The sequence below is a fragment of the Cynoglossus semilaevis genome, chromosome 4, assembly GCF_000523025.1.
Source record: "Cynoglossus semilaevis isolate Cse_v1.0 chromosome 4, Cse_v1.0, whole genome shotgun sequence".
Classification (NCBI taxonomy): Eukaryota; Metazoa; Chordata; class Actinopteri; order Pleuronectiformes; family Cynoglossidae; genus Cynoglossus; species Cynoglossus semilaevis.
The window spans coordinates 19,630,065-19,654,766 of NC_024310.1; the positions used below are offsets into that span (position 1 = coordinate 19,630,065).

Sequence of the window (24,702 nt, forward strand, 5' to 3'; positions counted from 1 at the left end):
AGCGAGAGGCTTTCCGCAGTAGACATATTTCTCACAGAGGAGGTAATGTGGTTACATCTTTTCCCACTCAGTTTATCCATTGTACTGAGTGACTGTATTCACTGAGTATGAAGGTGTGCCATGTTGTAAATATGACTTCCTGGACCCTTTTTTGTCCCTACATATTACCATTTTAATCAAATTTTTGTAAGATCATACTCAACTGCAATGCATCGGTTGTTTAGTGCAGTCCAAATTGGTAAAAGTCAAAAAGTAGTTGATACATATTGAATTCATTATATATCTGATTAAGAACTCTGTTTTTACTATTTTTTTTTTGTAGTTTCAGTTTTGTTTTCCATCTTTTTCGGGGCAGTGGTGGCTTTAGGTTCGAGTCCACCCACTGTTCACTTTGGTGATGGGTTAAAAACAGAGGTCACATATGGCTGTGTGCAGTGGTGTGCTGTGTCACAATGTACAGTAGTTCACTTTCCTTCCTTCCCTTCCTTTCCTTTTGTGGTGAAAATGTTAAAGAAAAAAGCAAACAGTGATAACTTTTGTGATTTACAGGAGCAGGTGAGAACCTAGAAAACACTATGGCAGCTTTCAAGCAGTAAGTAGCAGCCTTTTAAATAAGCACCTATAAGCTTTTTTTTTTTTAAGTAACTGTAACCTTGTAAAACATGAACATATTCCTACAGTGCTGTGGCTTTGGGAACAGATATGCTGGAGCTCGACTGTCACCTTACTAAAGATGGACAAGTGGTGGTTTCACACGATGCCAACTTGAAGAGGGCGACCGGCTTCGATGCTCCAATCGCTGACTTCACATATGCTGTGAGTTACTCCTCGGCGATGTGAAGACGATCATGGAGCCAAAAGCTGTGTTATCTGTTTCGTTTAAACAATAGGATAGACAGATATCATTTTACTCAACTTGCTTTGCCACATTTTTCTTTTTACTGTGTTGAGTCCGCAACCTCAGAGCGTAGACTGTGGTTCTGCTCCGTTGAACACCGAGTACTGTGTTATTTCTGCAGGAATTGCCTCCATATCTTTGCAAGCTGGGTGTAACTTTTCAAAGAGGTGAGTTCAACATATCAGTGACCAAGGCTTCATCTATAGTCTTTTTTTCTCTTTGTTAATACCTTAACATGATGTCACGTGAGTAATAATCTGCACTGCACATGCAGATTAACATGCGCTAGAGTTGGCATAAAGTAAGGCCCGGGGGCCGGATGCGGCCCGTTCAGCTTTTTAATCCAGCTTGCCAAACTGTTCCAAATTATATAGTTTATTTATATTATCAATATACTTCTGCCTTTTCCCTGCAATACCCACATGTCTCTAATAGATGGCATAAAAATGATCAAACGAACGCTCCATCTATCTGCTACTGACCTGGCCCCCCCGGTTCAATTTTAGGACAGTTGTAGCCAGCGAGTCAAAAAGTCATGTGACACACGTTTCAATTTCAAGGTACATCATTACAGTTTGTGTAGAATCCTAAAGTCTGTTTGATTTGTCCTTATCTTTACAGAGTGTTTCTGTGAAGGAGGGGAGGACAAGCGTATCCCTCTTCTCAGGGACGTCTTTGATGCCTTCCCTGACACTCCGGTCAACATTGACATCAAGGTCAACAACGACACACTCATCAAAAAGGTCTGTGTGTGTGTGTGTGGTCAGTGGTGCTTTGCTCTAATTCAGTGATTATCAACTGGCGGCCTGTGGGACGAATCCAGCCCATCCAAATGATCAAATCTGGCCTGCGACTGGATTCCAAAATAAACATTAAGGAACGATGTAAGACAAAAATGTTCATAAAAATTCTGGCCCTCTGACAAATATAGCTGGTAACCCCTGAGCTATTTGCAGTTTTTTTTGTTTCTTTGTGTCCATTGCAAATGTATCTGCATATTATATATTTCTTGTTTTCTAATTCTATGAATTCTGGTATCATGTTGCAGGTGTCTGAGCTAGTTGTCCAGTACGACAGAGAGCATCTTACTGTTTGGGGAAACGCTAGTAACAAGATTGTGAAGAAGTGTTTTAAAGAGGTACTTTATGTTTTATTGTCACTTACATGATCCACATGTACTATTTCAATTTTTAATCACATACCTGTACATTCTAGTAAGTGGTTCACTAATTGACCTTTCTCTCAAGGGTCAGTTGGCAGCACGTTTGTGAGTTCGAGCCTCACAGGGGCATGTGTTTTAGTTGGTTTCATAGTGTAGCGGTTAGCTTAGATTCTCTTTAGGAGTGACAAGAATGGACAGGATCAGGAATGAGGTCATTAGAGGGACAACACAGACAGGAAGGTTTGGAGAAAAAGCTAGAGAAGCCAGATTGAGATGGTTTGGACATGTGCAGAGGAGGGACAGTGGATACATCGGTAGAAGAATGTTAGAGATGGAGCTACCAGGTAGGAGAAAGAGAGGAAGGCCAAAGAGGAGATATATGGATGCAGTGAGGGAGGACATGCAGGTAGTTGGAGTCAGAGTAGAAGATACAGAGAACAGGGAGAGATGGAAATCAATGATCTGCTGTGGCAACCCCTGAAAAAAAGAGCAGAGAGTCCTGGGTTTGATTCCCAGAGGAACCCCATGCTTGGCACTTGCTAGGCCTGTTAACAGCATATCTGCTGCTAACACAACAATTTCCCAAATATGAGATCAATATAGTACAAATGTATCTTTTATCTTTTTTAAAGGGGATATACAGTATTATGCTGCTTTTATGCAAATGTGTTGTTTTCTTGATGAGGTGTATAAACATTTTTTGGTCAAAGAATTAAGCACAGCTGGGTTTTTTTTACACATCTGTTTTACAGTCCTACTGTGAAAAGACCTAAACCTTTCCCTATAAATGGTTAAATGTCCACTCATTCATCTCCACTCAGCCTCTATGGCCATCTCCCCTGTGTTGTTGCAGATAACCCACAGTGCTAAACGTGCAGCTTGGTTTTTGAGTCATATATGATTGTTGTCAAGCAGTTGCATACAAGTAAATCGTGGTTTCTGGGATATTCTGAAGGGTTCTCTTCTCTGTGACACATTTCCAGATTTTGCCAGATTGTAAAACATATGCTTAGTTGTCGACATAGGAGTAAGAAGGTGTATCGCGCCGTCGGCCATGTTGTGTGGCAAACAATCGATAATGACAACAAATTCACTAGACACATTTACAAAGGCAAGATACTTGGACAAGTTGAAAATAATCGATGGAAAAGACCCATACGAAGTCAACAAAGCTCGGTGGAAGTGGGCGGACAGCGAAAGTTGGCCAGACAATGTATATCATACGGTATTTATAACACAAATAATAATTTAATAATGTTAATGTAAAAATCACAGTGGCATGTACGGATATGTCTTTTGTGAACATCATTAGAATAACAGTTTGTTTTACTATTGATTCGATTATACTTTTTTCCCAAAAATCTGTATTTTTTACTTTCTAAATTAAAAAAAAAAATAGTTTGATTGTACATGTACTGTACATAGAAAATACTGATAATGATATGGACTGTGGTTAGCTGAGGATTTATATTTGCATTGTGTACATTTGTCATGTATGCAAAGTACATTTTGATATATTTTAATTTTATTGAAATTGAACATATGAGTTAAATAAAAGTATAATGTAATTACCCGACATAAAGTGTTCAGAACAGACCTTGTAATGCTTTTCGCTTGGATCTAGGTTAAAATTAGCATGGTTAATACGTAAAAGCCATAGCATTCTTTTTGTCTGTCGAAATATCCTCCGTCAGCTTTGTGTCAAAAAACTTTATCCTGCGATCTCCACACAACACAGGTATTTACCATTATCGGTGTTCTTTTTTGTATTTAATATCAATCTATATGCTCTGTTGCCCCACAAGATGGCGGACTATGGGTAGTAGCTCCTGGCAAAGTCAATTTTTGCATGTGTTCCAATATGGCTGAAAATGCATGAAGAAAATTACTGTAAAATTAATGATTATATAGCATACTATAACAGACTTGGTTTTCTGTCTAAAAAAAGTTTCATCTTCTTGAACCATTAATGTGACACAAGAATCTCAGTTTTGCTTTCTTTTCATTTCTTTGATTGTTGTGCAGAACCCACGGATTCCAGTATTGTTCAGTTTTCCGCGAGTGTTGCAACTGTTGGGTCTGTACTACACAGGCCTCTTGCCATTTGTCCCACTGAAAGAGCAGTTCCTGGAAATCCCAATGCCCTCCATCATCACCAAGTAAGTTAACACAAAGGCAAATAAAGCACAAAAACCTTGATGTGAAGAGAAACAGTTGGTGGGTGTTTCTCTTCACCTCTGTATCAAGCATGGCCACCAACTGTTTCTCTTCACCTCTGTATCAAGCATGAACTCGTTCATATTGTCAAGTTTTTACATGAAGAAAATTCTTCTCTGAATTCTTCTTTTTACATTTAGAGAGGCTAATGATTTTGTGAATCCCCTACAACCTACTACAGATTCTTTTTATTATTTTTTTTCATAAAAGCTCTTGTTCATTTCAGCTTTTTTTTTAAGCTTTTACTTTGTATTTTACTCATACAAACAGATTTTTTTTTTCATAAAAGCTCTTGTTCCTTTCAGCCTTTTTTTTTTAGCTTTTACTTTGTATTTTACTCATACATGTGCATGTTGGGCCGAATGCGAGATAAAACAAGTATCAACAAGCAAATGAAAATGTTCTGAATGAGATAAGAGCAGTGCATTCTGATTTCTGCAGATTAAGAGATCCACACGGATTAACACAAAGTCAGAGATTCATCACCTGGTTGGCAGATAGGTAAGTTACTCACAAATAGGTCCTTGTCACCAGAATATTCCATTTCAAGAAGGAGTTCAATATTCATTAATTAATTTATTTATTTTTTGCAACGGTTGCCACAAAACTATCCTTAAATATATTTCTGTTCATTTGTATTCTTGAATCCAGCAATTGCCGTATACACTGTACCTGTGTTCCCATTGTTAAACATGTATTTATTTATTTTGCTCCTACAGTTTGTTGATGAGGAAAACCTTGTTTGAGCATCTTACTGCCAGAGGAATACAGGTAAAAAATAAAAAAAAAAAAGTTTCCTAAATTATCTCAGCTAATTGCATTGCACTCTTCTCCTTGTGATGATGGTCAGAGCAGGCTTATTTGCATAGGTAGGTACTCACTTACAGCTCCACCTTGTTGTAGGACAGGCCAATGCAAGCAAAACAGAAATATACATAATATAATAATGATCAGAGAATACATTTGTAGGTGGATGTCACATTTTATGTCATTCTTTGCGGTCAATACTTATTAAAAATTAAACAAAAAAATGAAATTGATTCTCCAAGCATACTAGTGAAAATAATTAAAAGGATGTAATATAAGACTTTTTGACTCACTATGACGAACATAAGGGGAAGTACAGCATCACAGTCGATTGTAATTTGCACATTTTCAAACGACTACAATTGTTAAAAATATGTCTTAAAATTGTAACGTGAGAGATAGCTGCCTGTAAATACGTAGACAATGACCTGTTTGTTTCTGCTTATACGTATTGACCGCGTGAGTGCTGTGTTCTGGCTGCAGGTTTACGTATGGGTGCTGAACGATGAAGATGACTTCAAGAGAGCATTTGATTTGGGAGCCACTGGAGTTATGACCGATTTTCCCACCAGGCTTAAAAACTTCATAGAGAACAATGACCTGTCAAGGTCCAAGTGACCTACTCAAATCTATCTCATTCATCCTGCCTCTGCCCACACACACAAATGTACTGTATTCATTCCACCATGACAACCACTGTCATCATAGTTATACAAGACAGTCTGGTTTGCAAATCCACATAAAATCTACTGCACAGTCTAGTTTGCAAATCCACATAAAATCTACTGCAGCATTTGATATTGGAATCCTGGAGTGATATTATTTGTTTACTTTCTAATCACTGCAAAGCAATAAAAAAAAAAAAAACATTTGATCTTTTTAGATGCACGTACAGTGTAATGTTCGATACAATCAAGCCAAGTTCTTTACTACATGGTTTGAAACTTCAAAGTTGTCATTGTTTTAGTGATGCCTTTTACTTAATGGCACTTCTCAGTATTATTGCATTACATTGTAAAAATACCAGCAGGTGTAACTAGATCTAAATGTTAATGTTAATTGTCTAATTGCCATTTTTAAAATCAATTTATGTGATAGTGTTTGGATATATTAGAAAAACAGATTTCCAGATAAGTCTGATTGATTACAAGTGTGACTATATTACACACTGGTAATCATACCAAAGGGGCAACAATGAATGTAGTTTTGTTTTATATCCCACATGTTTAAAATATTATTTGTCAATAACTGTTCACTTTATTTCATTTTGTATATCAAAGCACTACCTGCTTAGTATTTGGTTTGAAAGTGCAATAAAATGTTTTGTTTAAATATACAGTTATTTACAACCTGGGTTTGGGTTAAATGAAAACACTGCATTCTCAGATGGTAATGTAAGGTTTAAAATATTCATATATATGCATTTTAAAAACAATTTAAAGTTCTTTAAACGTTCTGTAGATGGTTTAAGGGTACCAGCCGATTCCTCGTGGTGTCCAGCAGGTGGTAGTGCAGGCTAGAATTCCAGTTTCACAGTCACAGAAACGCAAATGTTTTTTTCTCCAGTCGAACAAAAAACATTTTAAAACAATGCAAACTCTATTCAAACTCACAAAATGACTATCGGAATATAACAGTTTTTTGTCTAAAATGCCTATTTAAAATGTATAAATACCGCGTTATTATTGGATACTTGCCTCTACATTTCGACCAATAACTATGCTGTTGCTACGGCCTTTCTGTTTATTTAATGGCGGAGACAGCTGCCATATTGTACTAAAAACACGCAAAGTTGTTCGTTGAGCGACGTTGGCCGTAATAACTTTTTCAAAATCTTACTTGAAATTTACAAATGAGAAAAAGAAAAACGTTTTTCTAAATTATTACTTTTTCAAAATCTTACTTGAAAAAGAAAAACGTTTTTCTAAATTATTTAAGACCAGCTATTTATTTATTTATTGTAATTTCTGTCTACAAACTATTGACTTCCCTACGTTTCTACGTCATCTCTGACTCTGATTGGTTAGTGGGCTACTCATTTCTTTCCTCAAGCGGTTGGCAGGTTATCAGTGTTTTAGGCAGACAATACCTGACTTTCACAGAAGACACCATTTCAATAAAGAGCCGAATAAAACGGCTGTTATCACTTTACTTGGGTTCAATGTAAAGTGTAAATGTAAACAACGAAATTAGAAACTATGTGACATAATGATATCTGTAATGAAACGCAAGCTATACAAATCTATCCAAATTTTGATTATGTTGTATTTGTCCTTTTCTCACGTGTGAAAAAAATAAAACGTATTCTTGGTATTCTCTAACACCTTGTCCAGCCTAGTCAATTTTGTAATGGTTTCAAAGACAAGGTATTTATTATTTTTATTAACTTTGACATGGCAGTAATTAAAACAACACAGAACTTGCTCGGCATGCTTTGAAAAGTTGACACTCCACTTGACACATTTTTCTGTTGATTTGTTTTAATGTATTCAATTTGACTAGAGCTGCCTTTCTTGAAAAGGTTTGTTTGTGTGCAATAATTTTGATCAAATATATTCTGACTACGCTTTGGGAAACAAACGCAATATTTTACAAGATAAAAATAAAACAAAACAGAGATAACCTCAACATGTCTACCTTGTCCCTGCGAACACGGAAGAGAGAAGGTGGGACTTCTCACACTCCAGCTGGTTTGTTCATCTCTCTCTGTGCATCCTCTAAACTCTGCTGGACGTCGCAGCTGAGCGTCAAAACATTGCGTCTCCCCAAGATTTCAAGTCATAGTAGAGAAAAAAAATCCTGGAAATAAAGAAGGAAGGAATGAATAGCAGCCTTTAGGACTGGCCCTGCCACGAAGGGAAACGAGGAGGTTCGACATCTTTCTGGACTACGTGGAGATCCGCTTTTTCTCCCCCTCAAAGGTAAATTTTAGGGTGAGCTGGTGCATTTTCTTGTTACGCACTGTTTTCAAAACAGTGCGTCGTGCACAGCAGTCGTGCACAGCAGCTTTTTAGTCGCGTTCACAATCACTGAGCCTACTTCAACAAATTTGAATTTATGACAACCTGATGTAAATAGTGTGTTTTGGTGTCACGTTTACAATAACACGTCTTGGTAACTATTCCCACGCGGGGACTCATGCGTGCTCCTCTCTTTTCTCCATCCTTAGATAAGATGTTAAAGATTCTTCGCCATAAGCTTCTGTTGCTGCTGGTTGGACTCGTGCTGTTTGTGGTGTTGGCAATCAGGCATGTCTGCGCCATCGTTCTTTGCGTGCGCGCGCCTTGGGGGATCAATGCTCGGTATCGCGAAGTGATAATGATGTTAACGTCAGCACCTGATTCTGACGGATTTGTCGAAGTTATTGATGCTAACAGCTATTATAATAATAATATGCCTGTTGGTGACGCGTGCGCGTGCGCGCGCCCGTCTGATTTTAGTGTCGCTGAGCTAGGGGCATTTCCACCATCTGTGCTCAGGATGAAGTTCTGACCCAGATCAGGTGCACCAGTTACTGTTGTGACACGCACACAAACTCTCTCTCTCTCTCGCTCTCTCTCTACCTCTCTCTACCTCTTTCTCCCTCGTAGTAGTAATTAACAGACAGAAAACGGCTGTTAAATTTTTTTTTAAAAATATTCCAGTTATTTTCATATCAGTATAAAACAAAGATTATTAGATATTAACATCTTGAGCAGGTTAGAGTTACATACACAATCTGTCCCACAATTAGCCAAAACTGGAATAGTTCATATGTTGTACAAATGATAGATTTTTAGATTTTTTTTGCTCTGAACAAGCCTGGTGCAATTTACATTCACAAAAGTTTCTAAGAATAGTTTTCTTTTCTTGAAGCTGACTTATAATTATTATCTGGAGGATTAAAAGTTATTCCAACTTTCATCTATGAAGTAACCATGTAGGGATTTTTTTTTTTTTGCTTCCACAGAGCTTACTGCCAGAAACCCACTAAAACTGTCAAGCCTCAACAAACTTTAACAGATATTCTCGGACCACACTGTAGACCACAACTCCAAACGTGCAGTTGGTTTGCAGTTGCATGCTACATGCAACACATGTCGTTGCAAAAGCTTCAGGTAAATGTACTAAGCAAACCACACTATTCCGGGCGTAATGTTTATGAGTTGTGTTAATAAATACAGTATCTCTGTCATCATTGGACGCATCAGTGATGCTCTTATCAGTCCACCTTTAATACAAACAATTAAACATTTTGTGTAATATACTTTGTCAGCTGTTATATTTAAATTTTCCTTGATAGGTAGTAAAATCAGGGTGTCATGCTTTGTCCTCAATTTTCCTCTAAATGGGATTATATTTTACAAAATCGGCAATGTCATGTGCCGTTACAAATGACATCATTGGAACTCCATGACCGTAGATGATTAAGGAGAATGTTTATTATTATATAATATTTAATTATATTTACTAAAAGGGTGACTAATTCAAAATCTGATAGTAAGGTAGGTATTATTTATCTATTAAAAATTAACAAAAATCTGATTGTTATAATTATAAGTTCCTGGAATACCTAGTGTGGATAGGGCTCCCTCCTGTGGCAATTCAAAATAAGATACTCAAACTGTATGCTGACTAGCTATAAGCTTTAGCTTTGTAACGCAACCTGCATTAGTTTAGACAAATTACGCTTTTCAGACATAGAATATGAGTATTATAACTGACATACAATCAAATGTTTCTAGATGTTTCTCAGAGTAGTGCATAGTAATATTGACTTGTAGTCTATATATTGTTTTTCATACTCCTTTCGGTGTAGAGTTGTTTGCAAGTGGTCAAGTATCTATATAATGTATGTAATGTACAGTGTTCCCTCTCTATATCGCCGCTCTCCTTACGCTCCCTCAGTACATCGCAGATTTTTTTTTAAATCCGATCTCACAAAATTTGATCGCTATATCGCTGAATTAGGCAAACAATAAACTAAAATACATTGATAAAATAATTATACATAGCGAAAAATTGAGATAAGCCCATTTGCAAATGATCGCTGGTAGCTTTGTTTACCTGCAGTAGATGAGATTGTACACAGAATGCTATTGGCTAACACAACGCATATTCTGTGTCCCATTGGCTGATTTGAGCATGCTCTTCTGTTCCCCACGCTGATTGGCTCGTGCATCGCAGCATCTCTGAGCATCTCCCCTTGTCTGTTGGCCACTCACTTGTTCATTTTGTTCTGCGTTTGCCACTCTACAACGTACTGTGTTGGAAAGGGTAATACAGTCTAGGGATGGTTGATAACAGTGTGGGGGAGGTTTGTAAAGGGTATATATATACGTAAATAATATAATAACTATCTGGCCTCTACGATTTTTCCCATTTCGCAGTGGGTCTTGGAACGCAACTTTCGCAATAGGAGAGGGACCTGAGATGCAGAGGTTTCGTCTTATCACAGAGATCTAATTCGGGCAGGGAGGCACACGAGAGCTTTTGCCTCCTCCACTTAATGATGTCATCCTGCTGCTGCTGCTGTTGCTGCTGTTGGCCTTAGTGCAAAACTGAATGGAGGACAGAATAAGAGAACATTAAATATAACAAATGTCGATGATATAGTGCCTTAGCGCAAAACTGAATGGAGGAGAGAATAAGAGAACAATAAATATAACAAATGTCGATGATATAGTTTGTGGTCAGAGTAAGATGAATGGTTTCGCTGGAGTGGAACACCAAAAAGTCTCCCCTTTTGTCTTGTTTTGTTCTGTTTTTGTTTTTTGTTTTAACTCCTTGTCCCCATTTGACTCTCTTCTCCCCTCCCTCCCCCTTCTCACGATCACTGTCACCAGCAGCAGCCGCAGCATCAGTGCGGGACCTTACAAAGGTTTTTTTGTTGAAGCACAGAACGGCCCTTTTGCCTGATGTGACTCGGGACGTAACCTTTTGTGTTGACACACAGAAATGGCCCAGTGACCTGAAATGACCCGAGGCTAGGTCGAAGACTGAAAGCAGAAACAATTATGAACAAACGTGCAGAGAGGCAGATAATGGAACAAGACAGTCTGAAGGTAAACTGCTAAACGATGGATGGTCCCTATAATGTTATGCAGGCGCTCGGCTGATGTCTGCCGACGTCTCTGCGTTGATGGATATCTCTGCTGGTGGAAGAGACTGATTGGGTCCCTGGAAGTGCTTTCATTATAATCGTCTGATCATTCATGCAGTATTTGTTCGGCCAAGGTCTGGTATAAATCATCAGCCTGTACCAACTCATCAGAATCAGCATTTTACAACTCCACACCCAGCCTGCCCACTAACATAGTTGTTTGAAGCATGTCCACCCATGTTTGGTAGAGTAAGTGCAATGTTAAATAGCATTATAAGGCCAAAACAATTCACCGTTGGCTTTATGGATGATTCTAGGCCTGAAACTTAGTGCTGAGGCAAAGGAAGCGAACTCACCTTAGTGGCTTAGTTTTTACTCCTTCGCTCCTCTCACAGGCGATTGAGATATTTGCGGAGTGAACAAGAGAACTGCTGCAAAAACAGTAAAAGTTGCTACACTGGGAGAAGTGCAATGGCTTATTGTAATTGGTGTGTAACCGTAGAGTCAAGATTAAGGTAATCTCTGTTGTTTAAATATCAAAACAAAGAATAACCTGCAGCAAAACAAGACCGGTGGGGAGAGATTTTTTTTTGGAAAATACTCTTGTCGTGGCAACATACAAGAGGGTATTTTGAGGTTCAAGATTTAGTTTGGAGTTAGGAGTAGAGCCAGAGTTGGGATTAGTCATATATACGGTTAGGAGTAGAACCAGAGTTGGGATTAGTCATATATACGGTAATTTGAAATGGTCAAGATTAGGGTAAGAGGCTAAAAAAAAGCAGACAGTGGGGCCCCAAGGATACGAGTTTAATCCGTTCCACAACAGCACTCATTTTCCCCATTAAAAAAAAAAAAACAAAAAAAAAAACAATTAATACGTTCCAGCCCCGCAAAAATATTATGTTAAATATTAATATTATATGTATTATAATATTAATATATATTATATTAATATTAATCAAATTAAAATTCCTCCTCTATCTAAATATGAAAAAACATACATATAAACAGATATATTGATAATATAAAATAATAATAATTAAGAAAACGTCTTATATTATTGTTATAAAATGGGTAAAATTACGCAGCGAGGGACAGTTAGCGAGACAACGCGACAGAGTGTCGGGCTACTAAGGTAGGAGGACTGGATTTAGATGATATATATATATTTATATATATATATATATAGAGAGAGAGAGAGAGAGAGAAATAAAGCGATGGGTAAAATAACCAAGCGAGGGGACAGTGAGGGAAACAGTGAAAGTGAATCAATATTATTATTGCCTGAAAACGTCCTGGAGCTCCATATCCCCGCCCCGGTCTTTCCTCTTAAAATGTCTGAGAGGAGAAAACAACAGGCTGTGCGTGTGTTTTGTCTGTGTGCGTCTTGGGGTCAGCCCTGACCAACTGTACTAAGCATGCCTTTGTGCCCCACTCCCACGCTGCTGGCATGGAGTCAGTGGAGAGTTTCATTGCCCTATTCATTTTTTTTTTACACTCTGCTCCTTCTTAGTAGCACTTGAGCCCCTGTCAGCTTGCGTTCGAAAACTAAAAACAGTCAAACTGGAGATCTGTGCAGTCTGGCTCTCTCTGTTTTCCTGTCGTTTGTCTTCAAATTCAAGGAGGCCCCCCCCAGCTCCCATCCTGTACTGTGTTAGTTTTTCCAGATGGTTCCGTAAAGACAGACAGGAAGAAGAGGAGACGCATCAGGGACAACATGCTGTCAGAGTGATGAATCAACAACAACAATTTAAAAAAAACAGCCATAATGAATGGAATTTTGGGAAGGTAATTTATGAATAAAAGTAGAAAATTGAGGCTAGGTTTTCTTAATAGGAAAGGAGCATTGGAAAAATGTTAATTATTGAGCTTCATAGGAATCATCATCTTAGATAAGATTTTGTTTAATATATGACAAACATTATTGGAAAATCAGTGAACCCCAGGGGCTTCATCAGGCATGGGCAAACTAAGGTCAGGGGTCAGCTTTTTAATCTGGCCCTCCAAACTTTTCCAAATTATGTAATATATAATTTATTTATGCTATAGTTATACTTCTGCCATTTCCCTGCAATGCCCAGGTTTCCTCATTAAATGGTGTAGAAAATTATAAAAGCATTTGAGCATTTTAGCCTTTATGCGTGACTTTTACATATCATGTATCTTACGAAGGCTCCATCTATCTGCCCCTCACCCGGCCCCCCTGTTCAATTTTAGGTTCCAATTGTGTTCAACGAGTCAAAACGTTTGCCCACACCTGGGCTACATGGTGGAAAGGTGCTAAGTGCTCTTGCCTTACATCAGTACTAGTCCCACTATGGGGGGTGAGGTGCAGTGAGGGTGAGGTGCCAGGAGTAGTGAGGGGTTGGGAGTGAGAGGCGTCCAATGGAATATGGCACGGGTGCTATGTACTCTTGCCTTACATTAGTACTTTTCTCCAGTCACTAGGTGGCAGCAACTCATACAGTAACCTGTACAAATAACAAAATACATATTTTCAGGTTCTCAACAGGATTTCAATATAGGATTCCTTCCACAGTCCAAAAAATTGTTCACTCTAAATCACATTTGCCAAACCCAGGACCTGTGAGCCAATCTGGTTCACCATGTCATTTTATCTGGCCCACCTATGCTTAACATGCATATGGTTGTCATAAAATAAAAGTCTATCAAGTGTATACTGATGTTCACTGGATGGGTCGAATGCAGTGGACATCTGGAGCCTGACTACCCTATAGATTTTTAATTTGTATAGACTTGTATAAGCAAACATTTTTCCCATCGAAATTAAACTGTGATTGGTCAAAATCTACTATCAGTATCAGTAGTGTATGAATTTTGCCCTTGATCTTATGTTTAATAGCTACATTGTAAACAAAGCTTAATGTCCTTTTAATGTCCTTTTAGCACTTAGCACTATTTCTAATATGCTAATGTTCCCTTAGAGCAGTTTCTCCATCATTATTGCCAAAACGTCTGATTACAGCGATAAAAAAACCCACCAAGATAGGCCTATTAGAGCAAATGTCTTGAACCTCTTATCAGTTTCAAGTATGTGCATGCTTCTGTCCATCTTGGCTCCAGCCCTTGGAAAAAGTTCCCAGGCTAGCAATGCTAATCTGTCTCAGTCACGAGGGCATACCAGCAGAAGTATTTTAAGGGCTCGGCCTATTTGGATATCATGAGCATAGCACGATCCTCACAGTCGTGCTAAAGATAAGCAGATTATCCCTGCAGTCTCTCAGACTTAAATACAGAATATGGGTGAGCTGTGGTGCCCATGTGAGACCTTGATTCACCGGCACAGAAATACAACTGTCTCGGCAATGAAAATAAAAATAGTAACTTCGCTTCTTATTAATGGCTGCCGCTCTGTGAAGCTGAAGACCTTAGCATTAACATTATGCTAACTCACCTATCACTCTAATTCTAACATGGTAATAATAATTGCCTGCTGACTTTGGTATTGCTGCTTCAGTGACAGGGTCACCAGTTTGGGTTCAACCAAGGGTCATGGGCACATTCTCAGGATAAATGGGCCATGATAGGTGTTCTGTGATTGGTTGTTTGCTTTGTTACATTTTTGTGGATGTAGCTGTATGGATAGCAGGTAAGTCTTAAGTGGTTGAGTGTGAGGGGGTTGAGCATGAGAGGCTTCTAATGGAATATGGCCCGATGGACACGCTGGACACAATGCTCAAACGATAAACAAGCCTCCAGCCATTAGGTGGCAGCAACTCATATAGTTGTTTGCACAGATATATGTATATATATATATATGTATATGTATATATATGTATATGTATATATATATATATATATATATATATATATATATATATATATATACAATATCATATATTGTGATATCAGCACAAGAACTGTTGAAGAATATTTATTTAATATTATTTTCATCATGTTATAATGATTCATGACACCATTATTTCACTCTGTCCATGTCCTCACATAGAACGAAACTGAACAGGACAGGAGCTCAGCTTCGCAGCCGAGACACGAATAGACTATTAAGTTATGCTGCTGTTGTTGGGGCAGTTGTGCCCGCGGTTATGAAACTATTGTTAGACTGAAACATTGAAATATGCCAATTCTGCTATATTCATATACTCAAAATGGAGGGAGCAACCTGACGCAGAAAAAATTATCTTACCGTTTTGAGGTCATATGCTGTTTGTAATCAAGCTGTGATATACAAACTGTTGCCTTTTTCCCGTTACCTATTTTTGCTAAATACTGCCATACTGTTGATGCAACTTGTGTTTCACACTGTGCATCTCCTCACATAGAGCGAAACTGAACAGGAGCTCAGCTTTGCAGATGAAACACAAATAGACTATTAAGTTATGCTGCTGTTGTTGGGGGCGGTTGTGCCTGCAACCATAAACCAGCCACTAGGGTACACTAGGGTACACAAGCCAGTGCTACTATAGTGATACTATAGTGCAGGCCCCATGCCTGGATAAATGGTGAGGGTTGCGTCAGGAAGGGCATCTAAGGGCAAGTAAAACTTTTAGCCAAATCAAATATGCGAATCACTAAAACGATTTCCATACCGGATCGGTCTTCTAAAAAAGGGGAAGACTGCCATACTGTTGATGTCTGCGACATGGTAGAGGAGACTGACTATAAAAAAAGCCATTAAATGAATATTCTGCAAACCAGAATAAACCAGAGAGAGAAAACAAAGAGGGTGTAACTCTGACCTTGAACTTTCCTACCAATGTTAACTTCATCAGTAGGAAAGTACCAAAAATGGACCAATAAGAATTTAGGTCGAACCAGGACACATTGACCGATAAATCGACTGAGAGATTACATCCCTACATATTATCAGGTTCTCAATAGTATTTCAATTTGTGAGAACATTTTTGTCCCCAAGTGGTGTATGACAGAAAATAATTGAAATCCACAAATCAACGAAACATGGCTCAAGCCTCGAACCTTTTCATTTGTCAACATCCCACCACCTAACCTTTCCTACCGTCTGCCCTCTGCTCAGGTGTTCGCCTCCCGACCCACCACCGACCACGGCCCTCACCTGTGTGTTGCGGTGCTTCCCTTGTGAGCCGACCTGGGCTGGCAGTCCCTTTTTGCACCGCCCGCCAACTCCGCCCATGGTCAGAATGACGCGCTCCAAGACGTTCCAGGCATATCTGCCGACCTGTCACCGGACCTACAGCTGCATTCACTGCCGAGCTCACCTGGCCAATCACGATGAGCTCATCTCTAAGGTACAGTGACAATTACCGTAATTTCCAGTGTATAAGCCACTACTTTTTTCACACGCTTTGAACCCTGTGGCTTAAACAATGATGCGGCTAATTTTCAGATTTTTACGCGCTAGCAAAGTTCTACCGCTAGCGGTCAATGACTTTTCTGGTAGGCTACTGTGTTATACTATTAGCGTATGTCTGTCTGTGAATGGCTGTCTGTGTATATCTGCGCAGGGCACGTGCAAGGGAGAGAACAGTAGCGAAAGTTGAGAGCAGTTTGTAGCCCTGTCATGTTGAAGCGTGAGTTGGTTATACAGGAGCTGTTGAAACACTGTTTATGTTCTGTTGTGGTCGGTGTGGCTGATAATAAAGACCACAACTTCCCTGTTTCTGTTTACCTCTGCTGCGGACAAGCACAAAGTGAAGGGAGTTAGCCCCGGAGCTAATGTTAGCTTCGGCCCTGGAGTAAATCACTAACACGCCGAAGCAGTAAGGAGCTAATGTGTAACCAGCCGTGACTCAATAGTCTGGAAATTACAGTAGTAAGTTACAGAACAGTAGTAATGTAGTAAGTTACATAACCAGACGGTATCTGAGGTGACTCTGCTCTCTGTGTTAGTAGCATTTAGCAGTTAGCAGTATGTCCACATGGTAAAATGATTATATAGCTTACAGCGGGGAATGGAAACGCTCAAACTTAAACAGTAAACAGCGTCACACCTAAACGCTGCAGTTTTGTGGTCTTTTGTGGTCCGTCGTGCACTGGGGTTTGGAAGTGATAAAAAATAGAGTCAAAATGTCAGATTAGAGGGTGGAGATCTTTCACTTTGACAAGCAGTATTATACAAGTACCGTAGTGTGGCTGGAGCCTCGGCCTCTGTTCGATTTGTGGAAGTGCGTGCTACACAGTTTCGAGTGAATCAGAATCAATCCAGTGCGCAATGAGGCTGAGTGATGACGTGATTACGAATGTAATACTCACAGCAATCACGTCATAGAGAATCTATGCATCCGGATATAGAAGCACAATAGAAGTGATTTTAATATTTCTCTGTGAGCTTGTTTTTGGCCTTCTGTAGCAGATGTAGCAGCAGATTTGTCTGAGTTTGCTCTTGTAAACTGGCTGCATTCTGTTGCATGTTCAATATGTTTGACATCCTACCAAACAAGCAGGGCTTAATGCAGGCGTGTTTCTAATGCATTGCGAAGCAATAATATCAGACATGGCAAGTGGTTGTTTTCGGCATTGACATCAGGTTTCTAATTCTCAATTTTATATTGTTCTGGTTCTGATCCATATTGTGCTCAGTTTCCAGAATATATGATGACTGGATGAGTGGATTGGCTATATTGAGCTTTCACAAAAATGACATTGTGTATGGATAAAGGTCTACAACTTCAAAATGTATTTTCCCAATTAAAGCATTTTTTACTTGTCATCTGAAGTCAACATTAATGTCCCCAGGTGCTAGATTTGGCTGTGCATTTTTTTTTTAATTGGACCTCATTGGTAATTTACCTTTAATACCATTTTAATTTATTGCTTGTAATGGTGTGATTTAATCTTCGATCTATTTAGATTTTTATCAAATGCCACATAACAAATCCTGTCTTGGAGCAGCCTTAAAGGTGTAAAGAGGGAGAGAGAGAAAGTGAAAAATGGCGCATTACTTGTTGTAACTGCTTTGTTGTTGTCTTGTCTCTACAGTCATTCCAAGGAAGCCAGGGACGGGCCTATCTCTTCAACTCTGTGTGAGTATCTCTACTCATGTCATCTTAAACAACCTAATCCTTCTCTGTGAGTTTGTTAAAAAAAATGTTAAAAAAATATTTCTGTAGTTTACTTAGAATAATACCAATATGCTAACACTCCCAGATGTTACAAACTTTAAAGCTACAGAGTAGATTAAACCTGTCCGTGCCTTGCAGCACTGTCGTAACAAAAATGAAATGCTTGTGAAAATGTGAGCGCATATATCTTAGGTTTCACGGCTGTGTGTGTGCCCAGTGAGTGGGTGTCAGGTAGTGAATCACTCGTAGGCACACGTCGTACAGTACATGCATCTAGGCCACTGTTACTTGTCTCACTTTCCTGTCTTTCCCTTTTTTTTTTTTCTTCCTTCCAATTTTCTACACACACACACTGATTTCGCCACTCTCAGGGTGAACGTTGGGTGTGGTCCTGCAGAGGAGAGAGTTTTGCTCACAGGCCTGCATGCCGTGGCAGATATCTATTGTGAGAACTGCAAGACAACCCTGGGCTGGAAATATGTAAGTGTAACTTGGCTGATTTGATGTGAGGCTGCACCAACTGCATCCAGTGTGAGCAGAGGATGAACCGGGAGGCTGCTCTTTTAGCACAGCCTAATTTTATTTGGACCTCTTCCTCTTCCTTACCTCTCAGGGTCGGTGTAGCAACTGAAATTAGAAAGTCAAAGAATAACAGCAACCTCCCTGCCCCCCTCAAAAAACAAAACAAAAAAAAAAACAACAAACAAACAAAAAAGTATTCTGATTATAATAAACAACTAAATACTTAAAATGTTTTAAATTGTGGCCCCTGAATCTATAATCTATGAAAGTTTAACTTTTTGAATGGAATTATGGATATAAATAAGCTCTCTCAGTACATCGCAGATTTTTTTATTTTTTTAATCTGTTCCGCGGAAGTTTCGCCATATCACGTTTTATTGCGGGAAATATATTTTTTCGATACAAAACATTTTCTAACCTAAAACAATTAAACAGTAAAATTATAGCAAAAAATAAACTAAAATACATTATGAAATAATTATCACCGTTACATAGTACATTGCTGTACTACGATGCCTCACCATTGCATAGTACATTGCTGTACTACGATGCCTCCTAAATGCTCTGATCATCTTCTCAGGCTTCTGTTACGAAGCCTAAACGAAGATGCTGACACAGATAACAGTTAACAGTTAACAGCCTTTATTTGTCTTTACAATAATGTGTGCTCCTGTGCTGTGTCCAGCTTTCATATATTGCCCCTGGCTCATAAGCACCTGGTAAACCAGCTTCAGAAGTAGATACTTTTCTGTGCAGCTTCTATTCCTATCAGTGTCCTGCAAGGCAAACAAAACAGTGATCACATGCATACACAAGCTCACAAGCACCGGCCCTAATACAGGAATGAAACCAGTATCAGTTGCAGCAGTGTTGATTTTCTGCACCGGTCAAAGTTATAGCAAGGAGCCTGACCTACTGCACTTCGACAGCCGGAAATGTGATCGTATACATGTGCAGCAGTGGCCCAAAATAACCGAAGAGAAAAATAAGTACACATGTTGTGCAGTGACTGCTGTGTTGTTGTTGTAAGAGACTTATAGGAAGAGAGGTGGACTTCAAAAATAAGGAATATAGAAGGACACGTTTTTTTGTTATGACAGTATTGGCTATTAGGACTGGCTGAAGGAGTCAAATTTTGTATTTTGTATATTTTTGTTTGTATTTATAAGTTGCTTTCATTACCTGTTTGGATGCGACATCAAAGCAACATCAGTTTTTTCCAAGGAAATCTACATCTGTCAAATGACCATATGTTCTGGACCATAGGTCAAAATAGCATAATGAAGAAAAACAAAACATATATAAGTCGCTCTGGAGTATAAGTCGCACCAGCCAGTCAGAGCGACTGTCTGTGTGAAAATAACAAACATGTAAATTTGCAGTAATGCAGGAGTAGCAGATACTGCTACACAAGCCTAGCATGCCCTCTAGCAGCTGTCGGTGTGAAAATAACAAACATAAAAAAAATTTGCAGTGGTACATGAGTAGTAGATACTGGTACACAATTTGCAGTGGTACATGAGCAGTAGATACTGGTACACAAGTCTAGAGTGCCCTCTAATGGCCGTCAGAGTGAAAATAACAAACATGTGACATTATATATTTTAATGTATACGTCACACCTAAGTATAAGTCGCAAACCCAGCCAAATGATATCCGGAAAATACAGTAACACTTTTAGGGTTTGTAGTAAAACAATATTATTGTTAGTAATGTTATCATATGTTCTTCTTCACCTTCTTAATTATTTCATCATTTCTTCTTCTTCCTCTGTTCGTCTTTCTCCTCATCTCTTCACCATCATTTTCTTCTTCTTCTAAATCACCACAGGGATTGGTCCAGTAGATCTGGTATTTGTTCTCAACACATGTCCAAACTGCTCCACCTTAACTGTCTCTCTGTCTACTCATTTATAGACCTGTCCAGCCTCGTCACTCTGATTCAGTGAGAATCTCAGCATCTTTATTTTTTTTCCACCTCCACCTCAGCCTTTAGTCTATTACACAGAGCCACTGTTTAGAGTAATAGTATAATAATTATATAATAATCTATAAATAACTTACTCATAAAACAGTTATGTTAAAAATACACGATAAAGCTGTTCACTCGCATCTCGCCAACAGCTAAAAGTGACACCTTCGATGTTTACCAAGGTTTTCTTTGTAGACGCAAGCAAGAAGACTCAAAGGAAGAAGTTTGCCGAAAAAAAAAAAAAATCTATTTATTGTAATTCCAAATGCTTACACAAAATGGTCCGCAGGTCTGAGAAACAAAAAAGCATCTGGAGAGTTATAGCATTCAACAATATTTCGCAGCAGTGAAGAATTGTCGATGTAGATGCTTAGGACAGTAACTCAGTAATTTAGCCACTCCCCCAGTAAGGGGGGAGTGGCTAAAGTAACTGACCAAAAGAGAAGGGTCAGGAATTGTTTCTTTGAGGTGTTTGGGACAGAAATTTACAATGCTGAAAACGGTATTCCAGGGTTAGGGATTTGCGTAGATGTACTTAGCCGTACATGTGCACAAGTTTGGGGTTACGTGTTTTTGCCCACCACTTCCAACCGCGCCAAAGCAGGTAACACCCCACACATTGGTGCAGAGCGTGGCATTCACACTAGCCCTAGGTATCCTCGCTTAAGGGGGCAATCACGCTTTGGCGAGGTACAACAGTGTGAGTGCAGCCTAAAGGTCTTGTTGAAAGTAGACCTGAAGGCACCAGAAAGATGTAAACCTAAATTCTAACACCAGAAATGAAGAAATGCATCAAACCACATCAATGAGCCAGATCTTAATTTTAACATTCACGTAAGACAACATCCAAAACAAAACCATAATTTTGTGGCTGTTTTGTGTTCCGGCAGGAACATGCCTTTGAGAGCAGTCAGAAGTACAAGGAAGGCAAGTTCATCATCGAGCTGGCCCACATGATCAAGGACAACGGCTGGGACTGAGGGCCAAAGAGCTGATAAATTAAGACCACTGCAGTGGAGAAGAAGAGGAGGAGGAGGGGCCTGGGTGGCAGGATGTATTTGATGGACACATGGTTGGGAGAAGGTGAAGGAGCAGGGGTTGGAGTGCGTGTGTTGGGTGAGTGTGTGACTTTGGTTTGGCTGATTTACCATTAACCTTTGTAACATCCCTTCCCCACCATGACTCTTGATATAGACACACATCCAAACCACGTCAAGGGCCCAGACATCCCAGCTTGACAGAGATACAGACTTGTAGGAAGCGAGATTGACAGGCGACCGGCGTGACGGTAGTATCTCTTAAAACATGATATAACAACTCCTTGATTGTGATAACACTCTTCCTACTTTACTAGGAAAAATGTGAAGTATTCTACTTTGAACCTGTTGATTCCGAGGAAGGTCAAGGGTTTTCACTAGAAAAAGTCACAGTGGACACAGACCTGTAGGGTTTGTTACTGGCCCTAAAAGAAGAGCTCACAGATGTGCTGGTCAGGGGCAGTGGTGGCTTTGTGGTTAAGGAAGGAAGAAGACTTGGGTCTGGAAGGTTTCAGGTTCGAATCCACCACCTGCCAAGTTACCACTGAGGCGCACTGAGCCTGGCACTGTCCCTGCACACTGCTCCGGGCACTTAAAGCTGCCTACTGTTGACTTTTCCTTAAAACTAACAGCCAGCTGGGCCTATGATAGCGTCCTGTGTCACTGGAGATTGACACAGAGGTTCCAGAATGTGGGCGTTGGATTGGCTAAGGCTTACTCAGCTGAAAGCCGAGGAAGGAGAAGAAGATCATCATCAAGGTAATGCAGTGGCTTATATGTTCCTCTGAGTGGGATCCACTCCATGACTTGATAGTGATGTGGCTGAAGAGAAGCAGACGGCGAACAAAACCTCGCAGGAATCTGCAGTAGAGCAGCTACTGCGGTGTTGATTCATCGTTTGATACACAGTCACGTCACGTAAAGTGATCCGCTGAGCCCACCCCCACCCGTAGATCAGGTCAGATTTGTTCAAATGTCTCTGACTAAGAACTTTGGCCGAGACAGTTGTAGGTTCGCCAGCACTGTGAGCAGTTCTCTCTGCTGATGTAGGTCAGCGAGCATAAGTGACGGAGCTCTTAGAAGGCTTAGGAGGGGGCCATGTAGGAAAATCCTCCAGACACAAACACAGCAGCTGTTTCTGAGAAACAGAATGACAAATGCATGTCTGCTTTCAGACAAGCAAGACGTGTCGTGCAGGTGCACATTTATCAAAGGGCAACTTTTTTGAGGCTCTCTTTCAGTCTGGGATGACTGCTGTTTCACTAGTGGCACTTCCGTCACTTACAAACACAACCCAACGTTTGAAAATGCGCCACTAGGGCGTTCGGTATCTTCATATTCTCCTGCATCTAATGTACATGTAATAATTACTTATCTTGCCTCAATTTGAAGTGTTGTCTAGTTTTCCCCACCTTAGCCCATAATACCTGAGGGAAATGTTGCATTGCTCACGTGCATTGCTGCTAACTTCAACGTATTCAGTGTCACATGCCCAGTTGTCGGACGGAAATGTATTGTTTTCACCAATCAATTTTATCACATCCACCGCCATGTAATCCCTTGCATATGCAAGTCAAAGTGTAGCATGATCGGAAACTATGGTTATTATTATTAGTATTGTTTTGTGTCATTTAAACCTTCAGCTGTAATAAAACACAAGTGGTTCCATTCCAGACAATTTGAGCAGCGGGATAAAAAAAAAAAAAATCTCATCCTGGTTTTGAAAAGCTAAACGAGTTGCCCTGTCACATTTGCCGACTCTGCTGTAATTGTGGACATTGCTTTAAAACCTTTCCCTGTACTTATCCAATGCTGTTAACTCCATCCTAAGCAGCTAGCAGTTCGGTAATACTCAGCAGCTGACTGCTCAGTCTGAGGCTGCCACATTTAACCCAGCACAACCAAAGAACCCACCCATCATCAATAAGTTGACCAAACAATAGATCTCTTTTTGCTTGGGGCAGTGTCGCAGAACAAGGGTGTGTTTGACTCTGTGTGTGTGTTTGTGTGCTGAAGGCCAAGACTGTGGTTTGGCCTTTCCCTGTGATATATATATATATTATATTATTGCATTTTGATTTTGTAAACAAAATAAATCTTAATATATGAATAAATTCTATTGACTCTGCGTTACAGACTGTATATAGTTTTAATGTGTTGTGTTTCCTCCATGATCCCTATAATAATGATGATGATGATGAATGAATATGATTTTGGTCATGTCATGCTTTCTCTCTAGTCTCCCACATTGGCTGTACAATATGACTTTTTTTACCGAAAAAAATGTTTCAATTTTAATGTCTTTTGTAAAAAGGAGGATGAAATGATGTTGACTACATATCATTGGATATTCATCTATTAAAAAGCACCTTGAAATCCTTGATTTGCCATGGACAAACATTTATTATCTAAACACTGTATGCCAGGAGTCACCACCTACCGTATACAGGTCCGAGTACAGGTCACACCAGCCAAAAAATGCATAATAAAGAAGAAAAAAAACATATATAGTCGAACATGTAAATTTGAGTTACAGATACGGGTACAAAAGCCCAGAGTGCCCTTTAGCGGCTGTCAGTGTGACCAAGTCCAGCGTGCCCTTTAGCGACTGTCAGTGTGACAATAACAAACGTGAAATTATGTATTTTAATAAATAAGTCGCACCTGAGTATAAGTCACAAACCCAGCCAAAGGATGAAAAAAAGTGCGACTTATAGTCTGAAAAATACAGTACAGTGGAACCCCGAGATATGAGCACCTCGACATACGAGTATTTGGAGATACTAGTCAGCCACAGAGCAAATTTTTCGCTTCAGGATACGAGCAGTTGGAGCACTGGGAACACCTCGGGATCCCCCCATAAGAGCTGGAAAAAGTGTCTGGGTAGAGGGAAATCTAGACGTCCCTGTTCCGACTGTTACCCCCGCTACTCGGCCCCGGATAAGCGTAGGTTGATGGATAGACAAATCGGAAAAAAAAAAAAA

At 39.5% G+C, this 24,702-nt stretch overlaps 2 protein-coding genes across 5 annotated transcripts in view; both read left to right on the top strand.

Annotated features, from left to right (window-relative positions):
• The window catches only part of gdpd1 (glycerophosphodiester phosphodiesterase domain containing 1), a 7,530-nt gene extending 601 nt beyond the window's left edge, over positions 1-6,929 (top strand). The window contains exons 2-12 of the mRNA XM_008309852.2: positions 3-42; positions 550-592; positions 681-816; positions 1,020-1,065; positions 1,520-1,641; positions 1,947-2,036; positions 4,086-4,219; positions 4,719-4,778; positions 4,997-5,048; positions 5,568-5,792; positions 5,838-6,929. Of these exons, the coding sequence (XP_008308074.1) occupies positions 3-42; positions 550-592; positions 681-816; positions 1,020-1,065; positions 1,520-1,641; positions 1,947-2,036; positions 4,086-4,219; positions 4,719-4,778; positions 4,997-5,048; positions 5,568-5,702 (858 nt within the window). The 3' untranslated portion in view covers positions 5,703-5,792; positions 5,838-6,929. The remainder of the gene's footprint in view (positions 1-2; positions 43-549; positions 593-680; positions 817-1,019; positions 1,066-1,519; positions 1,642-1,946; positions 2,037-4,085; positions 4,220-4,718; positions 4,779-4,996; positions 5,049-5,567; positions 5,793-5,837) is intronic.
• Positions 6,930-7,752: 823 nt separating this feature from the next.
• Positions 7,753-24,099, top strand: ypel2b (yippee-like 2b). Of its 4 annotated transcripts, none has more exons than XM_017032270.2 (6): positions 7,753-8,005; positions 9,034-9,181; positions 16,184-16,415; positions 18,106-18,149; positions 18,560-18,668; positions 21,572-24,099. In XM_017032270.2, the coding sequence occupies exons 3-6, from the start codon at positions 16,299-16,301 to the stop codon at positions 21,659-21,661; spliced, it is 360 nt and encodes a 119-aa protein (XP_016887759.1). In that variant the 5' UTR covers positions 7,753-8,005; positions 9,034-9,181; positions 16,184-16,298; the 3' UTR covers positions 21,662-24,099. The 4 variants fall into 4 exon arrangements, 3 of the variants coding, with proteins under 3 accessions (XP_016887759.1, XP_024910811.1, XP_016887760.1); XR_003049542.1 differs by lacking the exon at positions 9,034-9,181 and having other exon boundaries at positions 7,755-8,005; positions 21,572-21,764; positions 21,876-24,099; XM_025055043.1 differs by lacking the exon at positions 9,034-9,181 and having other exon boundaries at positions 7,756-8,005.
• The last annotated feature ends 603 nt before the right edge of the window (positions 24,100-24,702 follow it).